This window comes from Anser cygnoides, chromosome 1, assembly GCF_040182565.1.
Source record: "Anser cygnoides isolate HZ-2024a breed goose chromosome 1, Taihu_goose_T2T_genome, whole genome shotgun sequence".
In the NCBI taxonomy this organism is placed as follows: domain Eukaryota; kingdom Metazoa; phylum Chordata; class Aves; order Anseriformes; family Anatidae; genus Anser; species Anser cygnoides.
Window position 1 is genome coordinate 63,927,532 of NC_089873.1, and position 26,041 is coordinate 63,953,572.

The 26,041-nt window shown below is 39.3% G+C and overlaps 1 protein-coding gene across 1 annotated transcript in view; it reads left to right on the top strand.

Annotated features, from left to right (window-relative positions):
- The window catches only part of PKP2 (plakophilin 2), a 44,721-nt gene that overhangs the window by 9,390 nt on the left and 9,290 nt on the right, over positions 1-26,041 (top strand). The window contains exons 3-7 of the mRNA XM_066998294.1: positions 1,329-2,023; positions 6,737-6,875; positions 9,862-10,069; positions 16,061-16,238; positions 25,114-25,231. Coding sequence (XP_066854395.1) covers positions 1,329-2,023; positions 6,737-6,875; positions 9,862-10,069; positions 16,061-16,238; positions 25,114-25,231 — 1,338 coding nt within the window. The remainder of the gene's footprint in view (positions 1-1,328; positions 2,024-6,736; positions 6,876-9,861; positions 10,070-16,060; positions 16,239-25,113; positions 25,232-26,041) is intronic.

The window sequence follows — 26,041 nt, forward strand, 5'->3', positions numbered from 1 at the left end:
TCACAAAAGCATTCTTTTCTTTACCACCAGACAAGAGATAAAGAAAAGATATCCTTGCATAACTCCTGTAGAATAAACAGATAGCCCCAATGATCTTAGTCTCAGCCTAATAGATTCAGCAACCTTTGCTCCTTTTGTGAGTCAGTTATCACCCTCAATAATTCCTCAACAGTTAAAGAAAGGGATTTCAGTCACTATCTGCTAAGCCCTATCTCTTCAATGAATAACATCAGTGTAACTTCACTGTTTACCTTTAAAAATGTCTGTAATATTACAATACTTTAATACAACATGAAAATATGTGGGACTTAGGTTTATGGCTGGATGCTACTGTGCTCACTACTACTACTACTACTACTACTACTACTAATAATAATAATAATAATAATAATAATAATAATTGGCCATCGCTCCTCTATGTAAAGCAGATAGTCTCCCAAGTTGATTTAGTTCTGGAAAGTGTTGAATATGATCCAGTTTAGAACATAACAGTTCAACAAAAAGGTAGAAAAATAGGAGAGAACCCAAACAACATCCGTACAGTAAAAAGTTTTGAAGACACATCCTACAAAGAAAGGTTGAAGGAAGTGGATTTATTGAGCTTAGAAAAGAGAAAACTGGAAAACAAGAATATGATCGATTACTGTCCTTGCCCACTGGGGACAGGAAAATAAAAATCATCTTAAATTGTAGTTGTAGATTAAGGGAAACCATTGAGAAGGTGAAATGGTTATTTTGATTTCCTTGCAATGTTATGGAATCTCATTCATTTTCAGTATGAAGTTAAGCAAACAGGAAAGAGAATATCTCTCTTTACTAGATCCTCCCACAGTGTGAACAGGAGAACAAAATAACCTCTCAATGTCCTGTCAAGATGAACATCATAACAATATACAAGTGTTTTAGTATATTTTAATATCTGACTGACTGATTATCTTCTGTTGGGCAGCCTTGAGCTTAATTTCAATAATTGATGTGAGTGTTAGTCCTCAAGGACTTTCAAGCTGAAACTAAAATCTCTGTTTACAAATACTGCTCACTATCAGGTATAATTGACTTGTGCACCTATTTTGAGGTAGTGACAGAAGACTAGTTCCTTAGACTTTGTCTCCTAAAGTTTAGATCGTACTTGTTCCTACCTTTGTTAGGCAGATACAAAGAAGTATTGCAGAATCCCATTTAATAACCAGTTTTGGTGATGTTCACATTTTATTTTCTTATTCTCATAGCAGACCTTATAGTTTTTATCTTTACATTACTGGTTTGATTTCTTTGGTATTAATCCTAAATGGCGTGATCTGACTTTTTTTTTTATGCACCCTTAACAGGTGGCCTCACCATCCTCTTATACAAATGGCTGGGGGACAAGAGTTACTTACAAGACAATGGAAGAGAGAGGTCAAAGACAACCCCTGAAGAGATTAGAGGTTTCACCCCAGCGGGGTCCTGAAAGATTGTCATATGTGTCCAATGATTTTCACTATGACAGACGGTTTTCAACTGGATTCTCTCCAAGGCATGGAGATAATAGGAGACCCACCGGGACTGTCCCACCAAGATATGCTCGGTCTGAGATTGTTGGTTACACTCTTCGTGATTCAGTGAACAGGGGACGCTCTTTTAAAAGACACCCCCAGATGGTGGCTGTTAATGACACCATCCCTGATGGTGTCCCCCTTAGCCCTTCTGCACTTCTGTACCATCAAGCAGGCAACAGTCGCAGTATGACCAACCTTTTAGAGAAAGAGAACTACCTGACATCAGGCAGTGCGATGGGACAAGTAAGATCACCAACTGCTTCCCATTTTGGGTCTCAGAACAGGCAATCTTTTAGGTCCAGCTGGCACCAAACTACTTTCAGAAACACACAGACCAGGAGGGATGCTTCCCAGCCAGCTTCAGTAACCGGTGTTGCTGCAGAAACAGATGGGAAGAGGATGTCATTGACAGCTGCTATGGCAGCAGCAGGGAGAAATGGTTTCCTGCAGAACGAGCAAGTCACCATCAATGGATCTCAGCTAGGGTAAGCATAAAGCAGGACCTATCTAGGTTATGGGGTATCACAGCTGAAAGGAACGTATTTGTTTAAGAATGGAAAGTAAACTATACAGCCAACATAGTGTGAAAATTCACTTCCAGTGCAGCAAAGGAAAGAGAGAAAAAATGCACGTGTATGCACATCCTGCAGGGTCCACACCTCTTGCTCATGTTTGGGACCACCTTTTTCCAACAGTTGATCATATGTTTAAGGAGACACAAAGTAAATGCTGAGCAATTTACAACTTAAATGATGTTACACAGTAATGGCAAATTTTTTGCTTGTAAGAAACCAAATGATCTTATCACTGCTTCTCACTAGAGTACATCAAAAATATGCCAATGCATATTTTGCAATTTGGCTTTTGGCAGATTGACAACCTTCAGTTGAAACTTTCATGGTTCCAAGGAAACTTTTTTGTTTTGACAAACTTCATTAAAACATAAGCAGAAATTTCTTCCTTAGAACATTCATCCTTAGAACAAATATAAATTGCTCTGAATTTCAGGACCCCAAAGCCTCTCGTGAACAAGGGAACCATATTTTGAGGTTTTGTTAGCCCCAGTGGTAGGGGCTCCAGCAGATTCCTTAGTGTGTTTCTGAGCCACAGACAGCTATTTTGATATTCGATCACGTGTAGAAGCAATTTCGGTTCTTCTGCAGGTGCAGTCATTGGCATCTAGTTGTCTGCCTGCACAGATGTCAACCAAAGTGTTTTTCACACCTTCAGATGTAAACATCTATCTTCAGTCATTGTGCAGGTGGCTTGCTTGGGAAAGTGCTGAACTCCAGGTGAAAGATTTGTAACCTATTGGAAATCTCTTTGGCAGTGTAACTCCTTAAGTGACAGTTTTTCAGTTCAGCTTTTGCTGGAAGTTACAAAAGAAAATGATTGGAAGTACTATGAAAGCTTCTAAAGTTCCTTTTGCAAATGTCAACACATTTCATTTATCTCAGTACTTCTGACCATTTAATTTACTTGCACATATCTTTAGATTTTCAAATAAACTAGGTTCTACTTTGGATTCATAGCTAGATTTTTTTGAGGGGGGAGCAAGGAGCTCATTGGTCTACCCAAAGTTTTAAAAAGTTTCTTTAAAATATAACAGCTTATTTTAGTGAGAGGCTGGTGAAAATTGACATGTGAGATAATTCCCCAAGAGATTTGGACCACTAGATTCTTAAATGATGAGGAAGGGACTATGGTTATTTTAGCTGACTGAAATCAGTATTTGTTACATTTGCTTATATAATTGTTCATGATATCCACATAGATTATTACTCTTTTCTGATGTCTAAAATACATATTTAGTAAGTCCCCTTGTAATTCTCATCACTGGAAGGGCTTGATGTAGAAGTCCTATTTTAGTTACAGTACATTCCGGTTCATCCACATCTCACTACTGCACAATTGAGTGTCGAATTAAGTGTTTAAAACATAATAAACCAAATTTTGCTTTGGCGTACACACAGCTGTCAAATTAGAGCTATTTCACTTAAGTCCATCATATCACCAGACATACTGTTTCTTCCAGCAAGACTTCTCCGTCTGAGATGTTAGTAAAGACTTTTGCATTTCTTATCATTTCCCATTCTCTTTGATTTCAGAGTTGTACTATGTGATAGATTGCTCCCTTATTTGTTGCTCCCTTAATAATGGAAGGGACAATAAAGATAAGCCCATTTTCAAAGTAATTTGATTTTTCCAGAAATTTGTACTTCTAATACAAATAACAGTTTAGGACTTTTCAAGGTTAAGGTTTAATAATTAAGAGCATGCTAAATAGTTTAGTAAGGTTAAAGAGAAATATTGGACTAGTTCTGTATAGAATTTAAAATTATATAAATGTATTTGCAAACTTTCTGTAGAAGAATAATTCATGCTATGAAATCAAAGTAGAAAAAAAAAACAATACAGAGATGCTATCTCTGAATCTTCTGGTAGAGTGAAGCAGTTAAAAGCATCCATATATCAAAGGAAAGAGAGGGATACCACCTGAAGCTATCTGAGAAACAGCCTACAACGCCAGACCTCTAAATGGGCTGAGGACTGTCACAAAATGATCAGAAAACACAGTATATTTTGAAAAGGTTATATTCTGGAAATTAAGATGAAGCTACAACTGGTCAAATCATTCTTTTTTAACAATCATTGCTTGAATATCCCTTTGTTTGTCATCAATACACATGCTCATTAGCCATGTGGCTTTTAGGTTTGCCTGTAAATATTTTGAGGATAGAATGGAGTAAATACATCAAATTCTATTTCAACTGAAGTTGGAGTGCTGTAACTTGTTGAATACCATTGAGGGTCAAAGATTATATTGCATCCTCATTTACTGTCTGATAAAACTTTAGTGAGAACAAATGTTGTTTTTCATCCAACGAGAGCAGTTCTAGTACGGCAGCGTACAACATGAGGGAAAGATTTTGGTTACTACTCATGAAGGAGTATAAGCCTTGAAGGGATGATACTGGTGGATTTTGGGCTGCTGTCAGTCTCTGTGCAGTTCTGCACATCCAGCACTTAGAAATTTGGTCTCTGGCCATAGATGCATTTTTCTCAGTCTGGCAGGCTGGTGACTGCTGGTGGGCCTCTACTACTCTAGTACGTCCCTGGCATCCTGAGGCTGAGTTCCCACGTATTCTCTGATATCCCATCAGGGATCAGCTCATGCAGCTCTCTTGACCTTAGAAAGCGCACGGATAGAGTCTTTATTTGCCTGGTGAAATGACTCACAACTTAACGCATAAGAGATGTCTGCCACTACATAGAAGGTGGCCAAAATTGTTAAAAGGTCTCCAAAGTTACTACACTAACTTGCAGGGAGGAAGGCGTGCACACATATGTAACATGCTCACAAAAGCCTTGTTGATTTAAGAAACCTGGCTAAAACCCATGCTGGAAAAGCCTGTTTTTCTGTTCCCCTTAAGAGAGACTAAGAATGAGAAATATGATCTGTTTTTTGTTTCCATACTCATTGTTCAAGATCTTGAAGTAAGTTTCTGGTCAGTACATCCCACTTGCAATGAAAGTAACTTAGTAGCTACTTTGTTTTAACTCAGGGCTAAAGTAAACTCAAAATCTGAAAGCCCTAAGCACTGCCAGAACAGAGCCCTGGGCGCTACAAATAGCAACTGTTGTTCTGTCTAATTGCACTTTGACTTAACTTCTCCATTGACATCCTCAGCGCACTGTCCACTTCATTTCACCTTTGTCTTGCACAAGTATGCTTCAGCATCCATATATGCAGCATATTTGCTCAAAACGCCAATTCAGGGGAGGGGAGAAGACAGGAAATAAAATGATTTACACCGAATGGAAATGTAAAGTCAGGTGGAAACCTCAGGGTACTGGAGCAGAACTTAATTTGGAGCATGTGCATCTTCATCTCTTTACTCTCCTTACAGCCATACTAATTGTCTTTTGCCTTGTGATTTACAGGATAGCTAGAAGAAAAAAAAAAATCTAACAACATCCTTTTTTGTCTCAGAGGTCATGAGTTCATCACAGATATTTTGGTCTGATTTCAGTGCATTTGTACCAGGATTCTCTGTGAGAGATCTGCCTGATTTCTGCCAGCTTGTCTCTACCTTGCCTCTCCACAGCCTGTTCTGGGCAAGCCTGTGCTTCCAGGCTCTTTTGTTCTTGCCAGTCCATCACTGAGATGGCCTCAGAGCTGAAGAACCTAGTGGCTCCTGGTACAGTGCACAAACACATGCTTTACATGTGGTTCTTTTCTCAATATTAAAACATTTCTTATTTGAACTTCACTAATCTGAACATCATGTATTATTTAACATTCCATCTTAGTTAAAAGAAAAAAAAACAATTTAAGCAAATGTGTTTCCCAACCACCTGTTTACCAAAGAAAGTAATTGTATCAAAATTTCAAATTTTAGATGTACTTGCTGAAACGATTCTCATGAAAACCATTCTGATTCAAGTGAATCAGGATGACGAAGATGGCTACCCTCACTGTGGTTCACAAACTGCCCTCTATTCCCTGTCTGGCCAGACTGTGATCTGGTTGTACAAATTTATTTAGTTAAAAAAATAAATAGAATAGGTGTGGTTTTGTGTCCCCACACACACTTTTTTTTTCCTTTCCTTTTCTTTTTCCTCCCTCCTCAGGGTGGGGAGTGTTTGAAACCAACAGTAAGTAAAAAGGCTGGGGAACGTAACCACCCAGGTTATCCCAGAGTTAATGCACCTGATTGTGCCATGAATTGTTTCGTTCCCTCTACTAGGAAAAAAAAATGGGTGTGGTGATCTTTCTTTCCAGTTTTTGATATGGTCTAGCACAATTATTATTCAAGCAAACATGCAGGCAGTTAGAAAGAAAATGGCCATGCATATTTTTAATCCTACCACAGGCGATGTACTTAATTTACTCAAGGTGATTGCAGCCCTTCAGCTGCTAATGGTTCCATGTTGTTTTTATAATTTCAAGAATGTCTCGTTTTGTCCACAACCTCTTATTGCTGCAACAATTCAATTTATGATTTTCTCTTCTCCCAGAATATTAACTTCTCTTAAAGGTTTTATAATATTTTCTTCTACTAGTAAGATAATAATTTTCTAAGTAAAGCTAATTGAAAAATATGAACAGTGTGGTATTACAAGAAAATTCACAGGATAAATGATGATTTTCTACAGTCTTTCTTCACTATATTTTCTTCAATTATACTTTTAAGGAGCCCAGAAGGGGAGATGACTCTGGAGCATGCAGTGAGCATATTGAAGAGTGAAAATACACAGTCAATACCTAGGATTCTTGCTGCAGTGACTTTCATACAGCATGAGTGTTTCCAGAAAGCAGAAGCCAGAAGAAAAGTAGGTGATTTTTTTATACAAGCTTCCATCAGGTAGAGCAAATAACCGTACTATATGGCACTGTTTACCAACATGAAAAAATGCATTCCAGGAAACCATGTAGGATACTGATGTTGAATATTTTCCCTAAAATATGCTGATGCCTTTTGCTGCAGATTATTTAGGTCTGTAGAGTAGCACTGGTCTATGCTAGCCGAAGTTTGGGTTTTAGCATTTTGTGATAGGAAACATGGAAATGTAGAGTAAGAAAGGACATCAAGAATTCACCCAAACTATTTGTAATTGCAGATGTTTCTGACCTTTTTAAAAATAAAAAATAAAAAAAAATACGCACAAGCTTCCTTAGACAATCAAGAAACTTTACTACTCAGTTAAAGTATAATTAAATCTTCCTTTTGCAAACCAAGTTCATTAGTTTCTATTTTGTCTTGATGGATATGGAAAAAAATGTCAATTTTTCAGTCCCTTTTATAATGATTTTTCATGTGTGTTGAGGCTGCTAAATGTATACCTGCTCAAGCCTACTCTTTTGCAGGCTAAATGAACATAATTCTTTCAGCCTTTATAAGTCGTAGAGTCTGAACTTTTTATCAATATAATTGCTCTCATCTCTCATTTTTGACTGGCATGCATACACTATTGGTGCAGAAATATCCCAGAAATGGGAAGTCTGGGAGTACCCTGCAAAATTATCCAAGCTTCAGGGTTTGCTAGGACCACACAAATGTGTTAAAACAGGATATGGATGAGGCAAACTGATAGGAGCTTGCTAGGACTGTACAAATACATTTATATATTGTATAGATTGATCAAACAGGTCAAACTCTTAAAAGTTTTTTGAAAGGGCATATTAAAAATATTCTCTTCTTCATTTTTCTTTAAATTTCACTGTTAAACAGAATCATGGTTCATTTGACTGATAGTTCTGTATATTCATGTGTACAGCAGCTGTTTATTTTACTTTAACCATTTAAAAAATATCTTACACTTGCTTTATTTCATGATTTGCTCAGTATTACTTATATGTAATTTCAGTCTGAACTCTGTATTCATGTATATGCAGTCCAGTTCGGTGACAACCAGACATCACTCAGTCCTTTAGTAGTTTTAGCGTACTTCACTGTAGGTCAAACTCTGTTTTGGAAAGCACATCTGTATAATTAGCAGCTTTAACTTTAGTTTGAGGACAGAGCTTCAGAACTGAATGTGTGAAGGTGGTTTATTATTCAAACCTGTCTCAGGCAGCTTCCCTGAAAAACAGGCAGAGGAGTAAAAATGTTCAAACTGAACCAGTCAGCCTGAAGCCTTCTTCTGTCTTCCTGTCTATCCCACGTATCCTAGCTGAGCCTCTCTATTTGGTGCCCATCAGACCTTTCTTTGTTTGCGTTATTTGCCATTTTTAGCCATTCAGTGTACATTCCTTTTCTCTGCCTCCTAACGCTTTGTTCCCCATTACGTGATAGTCTAGTGGCTTTTCTTTTTTCTTTTGAACATGTGGTCTTACAGTGTTTTGGTGGATTTTGTCTACCAATGAAAATTTAGACAGACCAATCAATAGCTTTTGTAAAGCTCCTCTGCACATGGGGTCCAACTAACAACACCTGTTTTACGAGAGCTACAACTCACTTAAAATTACTGACAGTAAGTCTGCATAAATGTTTGAATTAAAAACAAAGAAACAAATAAAAGAACCGTAAGTTATTGGTGTCAAACAGGCTTATCTACTGTAATAAAATGTGCCTTTGCCTTCAGAGTGTTCTAATCTCTGCTTACCTTCAGATATAGATTTCTGTATTTCCTTCTGTTAGAATCTAGGTGTTTTTGAATGAATGCAGGGAAGATCAGGTCAACGGGGCAACAGCAGCAAGAAACTGCCTTTTGTACAGCGGAATCAGAGGACAGGCAGACATGCAGTGTAGTTTGCTGGGGTACAAAGGGCAAAAGGCTTTGTTGCAGTTCATTTCTTCTGGTTCCCAACAACTGTTGGTCATATCAAATTCTTTTTATCATCGGGCTCTGGAGTGCTCAAAACAGTTATATCAGATGTCTAAGTCTTTCATGTGCTGTCACTTCTACACAAGGATGAGTTTGTCTTCAAAACCATATGGCATTTTTAGATGTTGGAGGAAACCATCCTCAATTGTACATGAATGTAAGATATTTTCTATTGTAATCTCACTCCTAAATGAGCCGAGGCTTGATTATACCACATCGCAGCTCATCTTGCATTCATCATTTGTCACAACACATAAAACTTGGAAACTATTTGTTTCCATACAGCTGTTGTAAAATAACATCTTCTTAATTCTTCATTCATTTGGGGCCAGAATTTCATTTTCTAAAAATTAGACACTGAAGAGTAGTCTTTGTTAAACGTGGGTGGTTCAGTAGTTGACTAGCTTACAATGTTTAATGGTTTATATTTTGAAGTTCTCTATTTTTTTCTCAGTATGCCACAGATAAGTACCAAGTAAACTGTATTCTTGCTTAACATATAGTCACCACATGCACAGAAGTTAACAGGGAAAAGTATTATCTTTTCCACCAGCCTGGCTCTCGAGAAAAAAATACAGTCTGGCACATCAGGAACATGTTACATCCAGAAATCTCAAAGCAGTTAATGAATGTTCCAGAGTTAAATCTCAAATATACATCTCACCAACGCAGAAGCTAAAATACAGAGCAATCAAATGTCTTGTCAGCGAGTACAAATCTGTGGCAGAGCTGGAAGACAGCTAGTTTCATTCTCTTGCATTAATTACTAAAACATGATGCCTCCCTTAGGTGTGGATTTGAACTATGACTCATATGAAAGCCCAGAAGTTAACATTCATGTCCAAATGATTAATGATCTGTACTTCAAGTGTTTCAAACGAGCAAATGAAAAAGGCCCTACAACAATAAAATTTTGGCAAGGGGAAGAGGGAGTGGATTTTGTCATTCTCAGTACCTAACTATTCTCTGCTGCATTTTCTCTTCCTCACAGGTTTTCTCACTTGGTGGTATCCCCAGACTTTTACAGCTTCTCGACATTCAGAACGAGGACATTCAGCGGGCAGCATGCGGTGCTTTGAGAAACTTGGTGTTTGAGGACAATGACAACAAACTGGAAGTGTCAGAGCAGAAAGGGATCCCAGTCTTGCTCCATTTACTTCAATACACCAAGGATGTGGAAACTAAAAAGCAAATAACAGGTAGCCTTCTGTGCCTTCAAGCGTGAAGTGCTTTAAGTAGTGCACAGGCTTTCCGTGTGAGGTGCCTGATTGTTTACTTACTCCAGTGTTTAGTGACTAAATAAAAGAGCATTGTTACCTTTTTTAAACTCTTCTCTTACAGTGAAATTCCAAGGTCCTCAGACCCAATACCAGTCTGTGTGTAAGACAGCAGGAAGAGAGTAGGAACTGCAACTTTTCCTCTTAAAGCTTCTTTAGAAGTGACATAGGTCTATATGTTTACGGGAACCTTAAAGGTCTTGATATTCCAGAGAAGAAAGTAAACCTCTAAACAGCAAATTCTTCCAGACCATATTGATGAACGCTGCTCTGAGCAGTCCCAGAGGTGCAGGGGACCATAATTATTGCCCACTACTTCCACTGCAGCTCAGCCCTCACTGTGCTGCTGCAAGCTCCTTGTTGGAGACTGTGCTGGGTCTGTCCCCCAGAACTGTCAGGTGCCAGGTATAGAATGCAGGTGCCCTGCTTCCCACAAACCCTACAGCCACACATTTCTACTTTGAGCTCACTCACTGCTAGCAATTTACACCCCAGAGCCCATCTTCTCAGATGAGTGAAAAGCAGAAAACCCTGCCACAGAAACACTGTGCATCCTTTCTGTGTGCAAGGGAGAGAATTCATGGAGAACATCCATTTTTTTGTAAAGATGATATGACACAGTCAGTGGAGTGACCTGCTTTCTTGATTCAGTTTTTGTGGGGATTAGGTTCTCATCCTTTTTGTTCCACTTCCTTGATGAACTTCTAAAAATGAGTGTGGCCCATTGTGATCTTGGAGGAAGAGCCCTTTGGATCAAAACCTCCATATTACATGTTTTGTCATACATCAGTGCAATGGAAGGAATGCTGGGAGTAAAAGGCCACCATTTCTCACAAGAAACCTGTGGTTACCACCCCATTGGCTTTGAGACAGCCAGTTAAGAAATGCCCACCACTTCATCCCTGCAATGCTGTCTGATCATAGTGTATCACTCGGAAGCCGGTTGCTGGTGACCCACATTCATTTTAGTTAGCATGCAAAGGAAGAACAGGTTTATATTTTACAAATGGAAGAAAACCTTATGAATAAATGAATGGAGATTTATTTCAAGTGTTCTTTAAAGACATCAGCAACAGAAGCTATTAAAATAGCAGTGCTTACAAAGATACAGAAGGTGTCAAGCAGCCCTGCCTTGAAGCAAAGGCATGTTGAGACCTTCTGTAGTTCTGCATTCTTTTAAGTATTTAAAATACTGTGCTCCCTAAGCTGGAGAACAAAGCTTTGTATTGTTGGCTCTTTTGGCTCAGTTCTACAACTCTGCAACATTAAAATGTCTTGAAGTTTTTCGCGTTCATCAGATGCAGAACTGAATCTGCATTAATTTAATAATCATTAAATAAATTATTGCATAGTGTGTTGTCTTTTGGTGCATTTACGCACCAGTGAGGCAAGCAGTGAAAATGGTGGCACAGTGGCCAGAAAACTTTGTTCATTTTTTTGCTAGCAATTCTGATACAAGATTTGCCTGTTTATGCAGGAGGACATGTACAGATATGGGTACTGTGGATATTGTCTTCCCCTTCAGTAGTGCGAAAACCGATGAAGAGTCACCTTTTTTCTGGAATTACTGCTGTCACTGAACATTTATTTATGAAGTATAGAAGACACTAAGAAAACATCTAGGCAATATTGAGCAAGTTGTTGTAGTTGGCATAAGGCAAAATATTCTGATGTTATTTCATGTCTATCAGCTGCAGGTGATGGCTTTAAAAATTAAGGACAAAAGGAGTATTGCATAATTTCAAGACCAAATGTGCAGTCAGGAGGAAGAACACTGGGTTCCTTGGTGAAAATGTCTCTACAGCAGATTTTCTGCCATCACTTGAGGAATTCTTCTTGCTCACTAGCAAGTTGTGAGGAGCCCACAGGGCACAGGACAGCCTTGTTGATTGATTTTCTCTGAGAATATTAACCTTGCTTCCAGCCACATTTCTTTCCCAGCCCACACAAGGCAGGCAAGGAGCAGGCTGCAGACAGAAAGCAGGCAATCACTGTTAGTGTGTGCTTACTGAGGTTGGTACTTCCAGATGCTCTTGGCATGTACAATGATATCTAGGAAACAGTGGAATTACTGTTCTGTAGGGGCTGCGTCATAAGGCTTTTCCAAGTGCAGTGCAAACTTCTGAATGCCTTTCTACCAAAATGGTTAAACCCCACGGAGCAAGTTTCCCTGAATGATTGGTGTCTCACCTACAATTTTGTTCCTCCTTTTTCATTGCCTTTGGCTTCCTTCAGGCCTAGAGGAATACCATAGCTATGCATGCAATTGCAATGGAGTATTGTAACAACATACTTCCAGGAAAAGGTTAATGCAGAATCAGGAATTCCACCTCTTCAGCAAGAGAAGGGTGCCTGTCTTTCCATATCATACTTGTTAGTTGCCTGTAAATTAGAGACTTCCAAAAGTGTGGTAAGATAGCTAGCTGCATGTCTTCCCCCATAAGAGATCAGTACCTGGTAATAACACGCTGCACTCCTGTGAGAGACTCCTGTCCCCGAAGTGAAAGCATGTGACACTCATCAATAAAGATGTCTAAGCTCAACAGAGGAAAGCTTTTTGTTTCTGCTGCTCTGTAGGAAGCCTTGTACCAAAGCATTCCACCTGACAAAAATACGTGATGATAAAGATGTTTTTGGAGAGAAGATGTTTACGTTCTTAAACAGTTCTTCATTACCTCTCAGAAACATGATCGTAGTACTTGTGCATGTGAGAAAAGTATATCTGAGCTTATCTTTAAGGTCAGTGGCTAATTAGCAGCAGCACAGTTAGTACCGATGAACCGTGCCTAATATTAAGCCATATTGTATGTTGTATATCTCACAGAGTATTTTGAAGGTCTGTGTTTTCTTCCAGCCTGGCTCTTCCTTTTCTTTCCCACAGTGAAGAGAGGAGCTAAGAAGCCCACAGGAATAACAGGAAAGTAGGGGAAAGCTCCCTCAATATCAAAAATGTGACTCCCTTGTGTTGACTCCACCACAAATAAGAACCTGCAGCTGCTCTTCCCTTTGTGTTTGCTCCAGTTTGAACACCAGAAATGCAATTGTAAGCCAGCACTTAGGCCGAGAACAGACTGAGCATAGTCATGCAGTGAGGTTTGTATCGTCCTGTGAAAAGACTGAAAGCAATGAAATGTACAGAGGTAAATGCTGATTGTAGCAAGTGCTGTGTCCTGCCACACAGTCTGTGCCTTCCAGAAGAATGCACAAAAAGCATGAAACCAGTGTCCCCACCAAAGTGGCTGTGTGCTTATGACAGTGGTCTGAAAACTACCATGGACCTGTTTACCTAATGCACACATGCAGAAAATGGCTGCTAGGTTTCTCTGTGCAATGTCTGTGCTTATAGGGTTAATGAGACTAAAGTGAAGGAGCCATAGGCTTTGTCCTTTATTTGACATACAAACTTCTTGTATGTGTTTTAGGAAAGGAATGTGGATACTCCTGAACAGTGGTAGAGGATGTCACTTTGAGACAGTGCAGGAGCCAAGACAGGAGTGATGTTTTGTAGTGTTTAGTGAGCACACTGAGGAACAGAAAGGAAAATGGTTGTGGCATGAAAAAAAAAAAAAAGGAAAAAAAGAAAAAGATTAGCTTTTGAAGGTAAGCCAGATGAGCTTCTAGAGAGTATCTAACCTCTTGATCTTGTTATCATGCAGCGTAAATCAAAGAAATAAAAGAAAATTCTTTCTGCAGGGAAGATTGCTGCACAAACAGAACTGTCATAGAAAGAAATATAAATTTTAAGGAGACCCCACCCATTTTGCCAAATAACCATCTAAGGGGAAAATATGCCACTATGAATACATTATAGCATATAGCTGCAAGGAAAGGGCCCACTCTTAAAGACATTTTCTAAATTGAACAAATCCATTCAAATACAGAATGCCACCGAGAGAATTCTTCTGACCACAATGAGATAGAGCCTGTGGGTATAGGTAGGATTTATGTCAAAAAATTTACAACGTGAACAGCATTCAAATCCTGTTCTGACAATTCTGACCTCTATTCTAGGTATCTGTCTGTAATTCAAAATGCACTTGTGCCTTTTAATACGATATTCTGTCCTTGTGCCCATGGATTTATGCAGTTCTGTCTTAACATGCTTCCATTACCAATGCCCTTTGGACTGCTCGTCTGATTTCCTGTAAGCCTTACTTATCCCTCAGGAAAGTACATTCTTCCTTTTATCCCCTAATTCAGAGGTTGAAGAGCTGATCCAAGAAGAAGGAATGGGCTGCTTCTGGCTGGCTTTTGTTTTGATTTTATTATTGCTCACAATAGCTGTAATTAAATTCAAAGTGTAAGGAGATACAAAAGAAACATTTTTTTTTGTTGTGAACTGATGAAAGGAACATTCGCTAATACCCTGCCAGTGTTTGGAGGAGGAGGTCTATGAAACTTAGAGCAGCAAGGGGGGGAAACAATGAATGCCTTTGTAGTGAAAATACGTGTCTAGGGAAGACTTCGTTAAAAAGATTTTTCATCTATTGGTATAGAACAGAAGCAGAGCTAACCAATTTCACAATATCATATTTGAGATTTGTTTCAGTGTTTGTACATGTGAGTAGACAAGGTATGTAGTGTTACTTAACAATTTGTTTAGTGACAATTGTCTGGACAGTGACAGCCAACCAGTGGTTAACACTTTTCTCTCTTATGAGGAATTTTGCCTTCAGGTGTTAGAGAAACTTGGTAATGGGCATCTCCCATCTTCCAGCAGGTTTCCAAAGACCTGTAAACTCACTTCCTGTGCCTCCCGTCTACCCCCCTCTGCAAGTTTATTCTCCGGTGTGTTGTTGGTACTTGGAAGCACAACTAGTCCTGCCAGGCATCTAGATGGGACGATTTCCTCCCTGGAGATGTGTAAATGATCACAGGCGTTGGGTGTTAGCTCTGTTTTACTTGTGTTGCTTGATGACTGGGAAGATGATAGCTGCAAATTAGCAATGGGCATGCAGAGCCATGGAAAACTGCACTTCTTGGTCAGGCATTGGAAGGACTATATAGATAACTGACTTTAATTACACAGATAAGTGCACCCTTTGTTTTGGTGCCATTTCCACATCCTCAGATCAAAGTCCTGTCACACAGGTTCACTCTTAGAGTTGTAGTACACAGCCATGAAGGTATAAACACTTTTCCCTGTGTCAAACAACTACCTGCGTCCTCAGAAAGGAGAGTTTTATGTTAGGAAGTGTTTTCTTTGTGAAACTGACACAGCTGGGGGAGGTGGTCAAAATTACAGTAAATAATGCAATAGTGAACATTCAGAGCTACTTATTTCTTTCTTCAGTGTTAAGGTACAACTTTTGCTGTGCTCTCCAGTCATGTACATATGCCTAAAAGCTCTGTCATTTATCTGCTCAATGAGAGGACACAGAAAATCAAATTCGTTGTACATTCACTATTTTTTGCCTCCTTTTTCCATAATCCTAGAAAGAAGACATGAACCAATAGGCACCAATTTCAGACTTTAAAAATGTTCAATCCAAAAAGTTCAGTTTTTTTTTTTTGGACAGAGAAACTCCACAGTGTAGATTCTTTTATTTGTCACTTTAGTGATTGTTTGACATAATATGGCTAATTGCACTAGTTGAAGATAAAGGAAGAGTATGTTCATTTAGTCCGTGTATGGCTGAATGCCAAAGTGCTTATCTCATGAGAGAAAATAAGAAAAAAGCCTCTCAACTCTCACTGGTGACTCTAAAGACTGAGCAGTGTGCAATCACACGTGGTAGGGTGTGGTGTTGTGTCGTGGTGGCTGGTGAGCTCTTATCACCCTCTTCTGCTCCTCTTGAGGATGTCGAGAGCCAGACAGGCTCCTTCACTGATTAACTTAAAGGAGTTTGAGATTACATCTTGCAAACTTTGGGGGAGTCTTTTGCCACTCTGATTTTATTTTGGATATTGCAGGTTTATTGTGGAATTTGTCCTCCAATGACCAGCTGAAGCATCTGTTGGTTAAAGAAGCCCTTCAGACCTTGACGGAAGCTGTTCTCATCCCTTGCTCTGGCTGGCCTGATCGAGATTACCCAAAGTCAAGTGTTCTGTCTGACCCTGATATCTTCTACAATGCCACAGGATGCCTGAGGTGAGCACTCAGTCTACAAGTACCCAAAATAATAGTGGTGCTAAAACAGGCCTACACACTTTCTTTCTTGCTTGCTTTGAACTGTGATGGCACCAAGAGAAAGGTTTGCATACAGATCATATTTTGAAATGCTTCATGTACTTTGTGTCAAACCAGAAGAATTACTGCTTGCTACAGTAAAAACAACTTTCTTTGTGAGGTTCCTCTGTATTGATCTGATAGGTACTCCGCAGGCTATTTATACCCATAACAGAAGATAGTAATCAGAGCCCTAGTTGCAGTGCATAGCTGCATTGAAGTCAGAGAGATCTTTCCTGAATAACAGTTGTTGATATGATGTATGAAATCAGCTCCTGGCTGATGATGATAGTAGTAATAAAAAAGCTTTTTTAAAAAGTTGTAGGAATGGTACTACAAATTAGCATTTGAGAAAACCTAACAGTAACTTAAAAGAAATTTTAAGCCTCTGGGAACCATTTAAAGTTATTTTAGGACTTTAATGAACTGGTCTCCAAATTTTTTTGATTACACACCCATATCAGTAAAAAACTGCTGAGCACACTCCCCAGTATATGTATATTTATTTATAAATTATATACGCTTACTACTGTGCTAATACATTATGTACATTATAAAATGTACTCAACAATAGGAAGTAAAAAAATAAAAAATAAAGACAGAATTAATGCTATTTTTTAATATTATTTTAATTATTAATGGTCTAAAAATATTTTCTTTTTGCACTCCACTTTAGAGACCACTGCTCTGGTGGATAACTTTTAAAGCCTCTAATGGGGACTTTTAAAGCCTCAAGAGAAATTTGCTGTCATGTGTTTTATTCAAGCAGTGGGTAACGTCATTTACAGTGGGTCACTAACTGTAGACAGCCAGGAGCATTAGTATTTCCTATAAAAACCACAAAGAGGGCAGGCAGCTTTCTCTTACAATTTTTCCCTATTACACTTCAGTGTTGAATAGCCCTATCGCTTCCTTTTGGGCTACTGTAAGACTAACATACATGGAGGATTAATTGTGCTGTTATTGGACCATCAGTGGGACAACTGAATTGCTTGTGTACCTGGAATTTTCTTTCCAGAGACTGAGCAAGTCATTTTCATCTACAGCAACATTAGATATTAATGGGACAACAGTGATTATGCCATTTATGCTGGGTAAGTTCTGCTCACCTCTGAGACCTGCTGTAATGCCTGCTGAGTCTTACCTGCTGTACCAGGAATGGGAGCAGTCCTTTGGGTAGTAAGCAGAACAAGCTCAGCAGCAGCCAAGTCACTCTTTTTTTTATATGTGGCATATAAACCACACCTAACAGTTATATTCAGTACCATCTTCAAAGATCCTTTGGCTAAGTACACAGTAAAAGTTAGTCTCTAGCCATAATTGTTTCTTATCTAAATAGAGGACTTGGAAAGGGGACATGGAACAAAGAAGTACAGAGGAGTGTTCGGTTTTCAACTACTGCCAAAGACGCGTACTTCAATGTATCACAGCCTGTGGTTATGCTGATTGGAAAATGGCTAAATTAGGTTTTAGTCATTTTTGAATCAAAATAAGTCACGTTTAGCTTTTTTCACAACTTTAACTAAATGAAGGCCAGGCTGCCTGGGGTTGATGAATAGATTTACAAGTGTGCATCTACTGCTGCAACCAGGTAACAGCCTCATGAACACTGCAGCTAGTACAGAGAAACAGAGTACAAAAGGCCTCAGTAGACCCACCCCTAAATTACTGCAGTATAAAAGTCACATCTTTAAAACAGGATACGCCTTTTAAAATAACAATCTATTAAACTGTGGCCCTTTGTCTTTTTTGTGAGTTCAAAGTGATTGTACATTACGTAAATACAAACGTGAGTATCAGAGACATTTGATTACCTGAAAGGCCATAGTTTGAATAAAGTAATGAGTAATAATATGAGAGTCAAGGCAAGGCCTAAGTTTTAAACTTTTATGAGAAAAGTAAAAGGTATTAAGTTTGGAATTTAGAGGCTGGGAAGCTGCCCAGTTTTGCCTTACACATATCTATCTGTTCTGCTAACATGTCCCACAGCAGAACAGGTCTAGCTGTATTAGATGAATTTGTACTGTGTTTTAATAATTAACTTTTATTTTTTCTGATAGCTCAAAAACAAATACAGAGAAACATTAACTAGCCATAATAAAATCTTTCTGACTAGTGGTGTTGTCTCTGAAATGAAGCAGATCGTCTTTTTTAGTGTGAATTAATCTGAGCTGCATATGTACAGAGAACAGTCTGGCTGTCAGATGTACCACTCGTGATAGTGCTACTTGCTCCTGCATTTGGATTCAGGAACCATCTCTTCTCAGCAAGCCAGCGTATGGGGACACAGAGTTATTCATAATTTGAGTATGGTATTACTCTTTCTGAGCTTATTGAAGCAACTTGATATGACTTGGTATGTGACAAATAAGGAATAGCAGTAGCTGGGTTGTTTTAAATCAAATAAAAGTGGATTCTGAACGTACCTTACTGTGTACAGAAAGTGAGTGGGGCTAATTCAAAGCTGCAGTTGGTTCTGCAGCCTTAATTGAAAAGTCTCTCAAACTGACCTTTTCCCAAAGATACATTGCCTATTTAAAAAATATGATGTCCATATGCTTGTCCTTGTCATCTTTAAATGCTTGAGCACTGAAAATGATAACTGAGAGGAGAACAAGGTCTTGAAAATTCACAGTTAAAGTTGATCTGTTGGATTGCCAACATACTTCCTAGCAGAGAATAGTTTTTAATGAGGTTTGTCATTTTTGCACAGGCCAAAAAATACAAGATTTTTAGCATGAATCAGTTTGCTTCTCTTTAATGGAAATTAACACACCTCCCAAAGTATCACCAACTATATTCCTAACTTATGTGCTGCTTAAAAAAAATCTTTGCACAAAGAAGCTCTGAAAACTAAGAACAGCACACCACAAAATAAAAAGAAAACCTGTGCATTGAAGGAATGATGCTAGTAATAAAGATGTTTTAAGTGTAGATATGTGCCAGAATATAAATCTGTAATTAGTCTTCCTTTTTATAATACTAACATGTTTGTTGTGCATGTTGATAAGGTCTATAGCCTGCAGCTTCTATTACAGAATAAAAATAGTACTTTGAAGTACGATATATTATGCATTGTACAGTGCTTAGGTATAGAAGGATGCCAAAACTTCTTTTAAAAAATTTGCATATAACCATTGACTGACAGAGACAGCCACAGTACAAATCCAACACTGTCATCTAACATGGGTGTAGGCACTGTGCCACACAATTAACAGCTAGTAAAATAAAGCTCTCTTTAACATAGTGTCAAGAGGGAAAGTGAATCCCCATCTAGCAGATGATATTGCAGATACTACTGCTGGAACGAGTGAACAACCAGAACACTCCCCATTCTGCTAACCGGTAACTGCAAGAAATATTGTTGAATTCTGAATATCAGCCGCCTGGGTCTGTGCATGCACGCACTGATAAGGCAGTCCAATGTTGGAAGGATTTGTTAATCCCATTCTCTAAGATCTGCTATTTGTCCTAAAGTTTTGCTTCTGACAGTTTTAAGGAAACTGCAGGGCACAAAACTTTAAAGAGCAAAATGTAGCAGTGTACACCACACAGTTTTGCATTAGCAGTTAGAATAAATAACAGTATTGTTCAGTTCTGAAATGCGATTAGAAAAGCACTGTGCCCTGAGCAGGCAGAGTAAACCAAATCAAAAGACTTCACTGGTTGCCTGACAAAAAGCCAAATAAATAAACAGGCATATTAAACTATGGAGGGGAGTAGTGTGGACGTTTTGCAGACAAGACAACTCTTGTTGGATTTTAAAGAGACAGTCACTCTTTTTTGGCCTGAAAGTAGTATGCATAACAGTTCTGTCTCCAGTTCCACTAGAAATGGATTGGCCATGTATTCTGGAGCTCCTTAGCCTCCTCCTCCATACTCCTACTCAAAGTCTGAAAAGTAAGATGCAGAATATATGGGTTTAAATATTGTTTATACGTAACTGAATTTCTGGCGTGACTTTTCCTGTGAATTAAAAGGAAAGCTTAGCAGAAGACTGTCTATTTTACTGTGAATGCTGATAATGATCTTGTTACACTTTTACCTTGAAATACCTGTTCCCAAAGTTCGGGAATGTAAGATGTTTGTGTTACTCAGGGACAGAACGTGATTGTTCTGCTGAAGCAGCTAAAGGGAGCATTGTCCTGGGTGTTGCCTTGGAGGGCTGATCTTTCCAAAAGTTATGTTTGCTGGTCACAATTATTCCTGCAAAACATTTTTTTAAGAGCTAACAATCACAACTACAGTCTCTTTTGCATCACTGCTTTTCACCTGTTGTCTGTCCCAGCTTTATTTTATATTACACGGGGACTCTTAAAGACAGTGGAAAGCTGTTGTCTGAGGAAGTAGTATCATTGCACTTCAGACAAGAAGGCTGCATAACCATCCAGTTCCGTTTTATCTGGAGATAAGTAAGGCAAAAGCTCTTAATGATGGTTGAAAAGTGTAATGGCAGATCAAGTTTGTAATGGGAGCTTCTAACCGAGGTTGTAAAACAAATGACTAATGATAACAAGTCTTTGAACCTAGGCTTTTTGCATAGCATAGCCATTCCTTTAAGTTTATTTCCATCTGTTCTTATCTTCTCTCGTCTACTCTTTGGTCTGTCTGCTCCCCCCATTCCTGAAAGGAATTTTGTTATTTCCAGCCAGCAGCTTGCAGCCTAGCATTACTGTGTAGATCCCTGAATTCCTTTCCCTCCCCGTTGCATTTTTGAATTGTATAAGGCATGAAGTGAATACAATTTCCTGAACTATTTCAGGAAATTGTTGTCACATAATTGAGTTAAATTCAGATTACCAGCTTTGGCAGAATGAGTCCCAGGAGCAAAAGCCTTCTTCTTATCAGTAGTATGGATCATTCACAGCAGTGCAAAAACCTTTTCCAACGTTGTCTGCCAGAATGTGACTCAGTGCTAGCTTAAAGGAAGCATCCCTTTTGTTTGGTTAAATTTGCAGTGTAACTGAACATATATTATCATTCAGCTTCTATCAAAATCATGCTTGATTTTACTATGTTACAATTCTTTGTACTTACCTCACTCGGAGCATAAAATTTTCCCTGACATGGAATTAGCTGATCCTCCATAAATGTCACTGGAATAAGGGTTAATGCCTACTTCAGACACAGATATAGTTCTACCATACACATGTGCAGGAGAAAATAGAAGCAGCAAATTCAGTGTGAGATGAACGAGGCATGTAGGTAGTGACATGCATCCACTTTAGCATGCAGTATTGTTTGGGCATGTCACCAGGATTAGCATATATGAGCATGCCAGAAGTCAGATATTTGTAATGGCTAGATGATATCAAAGCTTAAGCTCTAAATCTCTCAAAGGAGGGCGTCCCTGCAAGCAGCAATCTGTCTAATGCTGCATCTTCCCAACCGTTCAGTACTGATGCAGGGCAGAAGTATCAGGAATTGTGTAGCAGAAGAGGTTTTCTACAAGACTGTTGATCTTGACTCCAGCTGATTCTTTTTTCCACAGATGTATTTGTTTCGGTATAATTCTGATGACATGCAAGTAAAACAAACTTGCATAACAGGCTTGAAGATTTCTAGGTAGCCCTGGAGTCTCACCATGAGGTTGCCAGGAGCTGAAATTCTGGGCCAGTTCAACCATGGCAATTGCCCAAGTGATGGACATTTCAAGGCCTTCAGGAGCTCCACTACAAGAAAGTCCAACTCCTGAGCTCAGAGAGTGGTGCTACAGTTGTCAGGAGACATAAATCTTGGGAAGGCAGGATGAAGTCAGTTTTGCAATTTGCTAAGCAAAATGCTGCCATTGTTTCAAAATGATTTTTTTTTATATTGGCAATTGATTCTTATGTGATGCTTCTCTGAAACATTTTTTTCCCCCCAGTCTAATAACATTTTCTTCCTGGAATTTCACAGCATTTCAATAGGGAAAAAAAAAAAAAAAAACCTTAGTTGCCAACCCATTGCCTTGAGAACCAAATCTGACCTTATTCAGAGCAAAATGGTTCCAACTGTAGTTGGACAAGTGGTAGAGTACGAGGTCTTCCCTTCCCGATCCATGTTGTGGTAATAAGGAGAGAAAAGGAGATGGAGAATGGAGTGGCCATATATGTGTGCACACACACAGGTACACATAGTGTTGTCTCTGGCTGGATAAACAGTTGAGGATCAGCTACTTAAGGAAACGGTTCAGGAATGCATTTCCTTTGCAGAGCAGGACAGTGCCTCAGCTTCATACTCTTTTCTCTGCTTCCTGATCTATGAAGCTGTGTGCCACACCACAGTCACGCTAGAAACAAGGCCGAGTGATGGCTCTTCCTTTTACAGCCATTCAGTGTGATCACAGCTGTGTAAACTTCAGTGATTTTTAGAATAACGTACTGTGACAAGATGAAGTGCTATATCAGCAGAAGTGTCTTCGGTGTGGGAAATTCCAGACTTATCTTTTAATGGTATTTTTAGTCCGTGTACCTCAGAAACTATTTTTGCTATGCACTAGAAGGGCTGTAGCATGTACATTTCTGTCAGCATAACCATAAACTCACTGAAGCGTGACATGTCTCAAATGTGACATATATAGGTAAAATTAAATTCCAAAGTGATGCCTTATAGAGGAACCTGAATATTAATTCTGTGATATATAATTCCATGAGAACATGAATGAACTTATAAATAGGGACATTATTAACAGCATGACCTAAAGTAAAACTAAAATTAAAACACATTTACATTTAACCTAAAGATGTACCTCCCAGGGTCTGGGGGGACAGAACTGCATTGGCAGTATTTAAAATCACATGCATTTTACAGTAGTAAGCCACAGGAAAATTTAAAGCTGTGCCTTCCTGGCTTTGTCATTAATAACATTTTAAACTGTTGTAATTCCCAGTGGTTAAAGTAAGTGTGTAAAATAAACTCCCTGCAAATATTTAAAGTACATGACCCTCTTGTTTGTGATAGATGCTAACACTGGGCCATATTTAATGTTATTTCAAACAAAGAAGCAGGAATGTGATACAGCGTGCAGCCTTTTGGCCAGCAGAGCAGCAGGAGTCCAAAATAATGAGGCCTAGATTTACAATTGCAGCATTCCATAATTCAGAGGGCGTTCAGTTGTAAAAATAATTATACCTCAAAACTGTAAGTGTTGCTACTTCCCCGAAAATCAGAAGCTTATTTAGAGCCAAACTTCATACAGGAAACGTGTCCTTGGGCTTTTCAAGGGGTTTTAAATCACTTTCATCGTTCATTTTCAAGCTGCACTCGGGTTACCACAAAGCACAGGAAAATTCAGCAGAAAGCAGGGCAAGCAGCGGTTTTCTGTGAGCCTGGAGGAGGCAGAAAGTGTGCACAGGCATGCTCGAGCCACTGCGGTGCAACAGCAGAAGGCATCTGCAGAAGGCATCTGGCATTTCCCTCGCTTGGGCCGAGCAGTTTCTGGAGGCTTCAGCTTCATCTGCTGAGGTGCAAGCAGGCAGAAGGCTGCTCTGGAAAGCTGGGAAGCAGCAGAGTGCGGTGTGTTTTTAACTCTCCCTTGCCCCTGCACATTTGCTCTTCTGAAAGCTGTGCAGGAGCACAGAGAGTGGTGCAGGGGCAGTGGAGGCATTGCACTGAGAGTGTTTTAGTGGGACAGAGAAACTATTAACTGGACCTTGAGGACCTTGGTATCTCCACAGAGGTGGGCAAGCAAGCATTTGGCAGAGAATCAGACAATATGCCGTGAGAAACTCTCCAGAAGACATGCCCTTCCCCATCCTTCCCATATGTCTTTTTCTGCAGGCAAGGGGAAACACATACTGCTAGCCATGTGGTAATGCGTCTGCTGTGCACCAGAAGGACACGATGCAGCACAGCAAAAGGAAAGGTGCTTGGCTGCTCTTCAGTGCCTCTGAGGGTCAGGGGGAAGCAGAGAAGGGAATCTCCCACCAGCTGGAGCAGAAGCGTTGGTATTCCCATGCTGCTCAGCTGGCAGCGATTGCAGCTCCCTTGGGATGCATCGCGCAGGCACTCACCCCGAGCTCTCCCTGCAGGCTCGGCTGCCTTCCCCTCCCCTCTAAGAGCACATGGGTTGCTGTGTGAACCTGGTCCTTAACTGAAATCAGTTATCTTTAAGTTGAGAAAAGGTGCCTTTATTCTATGGTTCATTTACAGGCACAAGAGTGAGTTTAGGATATAAAGAAATGTCTGTTCTCTGTTTTCCAGAGCTTTAACTGTTAATGTGTGGATGTTGCTAAAACACTGAGAACGTGTGTCTGTTGACGGGTGTTCAAGAGTTGGTTGGGTTTAGGTAAATGCTAAAGGACATTTGTATGCATGGACATTTTTTATAGGTACATTTCCTCTGATAGTTTGACATAGCTGATGTCCCACATATACATATAAATACCTAAAAATGGAATAATGGGGAAAAAAAAAAAAGAAAAAAAAGTCCAATTTGTTTGGAAAATCATAGAATGGTTTGGGTTAGAAGGGACCTTAAAGATCGCCTACTTCCAAGACCCCTGCCATGGGCAGGGACACCTCCCACTGAACTAGGTTGCTTAAAAAGATCAGTTCAACAAGATGGAGATTTGAGTCAGGTTGTACCTTATCCATCCAAACAGCTTGTTTTTCTTAGTTATTTGTTATCATCTGGGAATCCACTAAAGTAGAAGTTTTACTTAGAGGCTCATACTATTTCACAGTTCTGCAGAAGAAAAAAGCAGTTATCCTTAACTTCAGTATTTTAAGATTTATCTGGAATAGTTTATCAGAGGGGCACAAGGAAATATCTTTGCCTAAATCTCTTCTTACCGATGTATTCCTTCCTGCACAGAAACATGAGCTCTGCTGGCCCAGAAGGAAGGCAAAGGATGAGAGACTGTGACGGCTTGATTGATTCTCTTGTGTATTACATTCAAGGAGCTATTGCAGACCACGAGCCTAATGACAAGGTATTCTTCAAGATGGAAGGTCTTTTCCTAGGGGAAATCACAGAGAGAGCAATTTTTTTGTTCAGAAACCGGTATTCAGAAACAGCTGTGATGTAGCTGCCAAGCTTGTACTTATTTCCAAAGCTTTTAGAACTACCAGAGATGAAGGTTCAGAAAGAAGCTTTTAAAAGTGTTTTTTATCCTACTGTGTAAAAGAATAACATAGCTTAGCTGTGGGAAAACAGTTTTCAGAATCACCACAGAGAACTAGAAACTTTTAAAGATTTAGATATTACCTTTTTAGTTGTCTAAGGGAGCTAGCTAGCTAGAAGTTTTAAAAAATTAATCTGGGCACTTTCCTGTATATTTAGTGCTACATACCCCTTAGGAAATGAAGAACCTAAATCTGACTGGTAGTGTAATTTAGGAGCTTGCATCATTTAGAATGGGGTTCGTTTTCCTACTTTTTTTAGAAGTTATTCATTCTGCCTAAGCCAGTAACTGCAAGGACTGGGTCACCTCCAGAAGCCAGTTCCTCTCGTTCTCTTCCTCCCACCACTGACTGCAGCTGAGCCCAGAACATCGCTTAGACTAAATAGTCTAAGCTTGTCTTTCAGCTGGGTGACGTTAGGTGAAAAGACCATCAGTCGCTGAGGAGGTTAACCGTAGCCTGTGAGGCACCTCGGGCATGCCTGCTATAACTTGTGCTGTACAGCATTAATTACTGTATATTTACAGCTCTTTCCTAGGATTAGTTACTTGAGCTTTTCCATCTCCCTGTATTCAGTGCCATTAGCTCCAGGGAGAATCCAGCACGTAATCCTTGTGCCA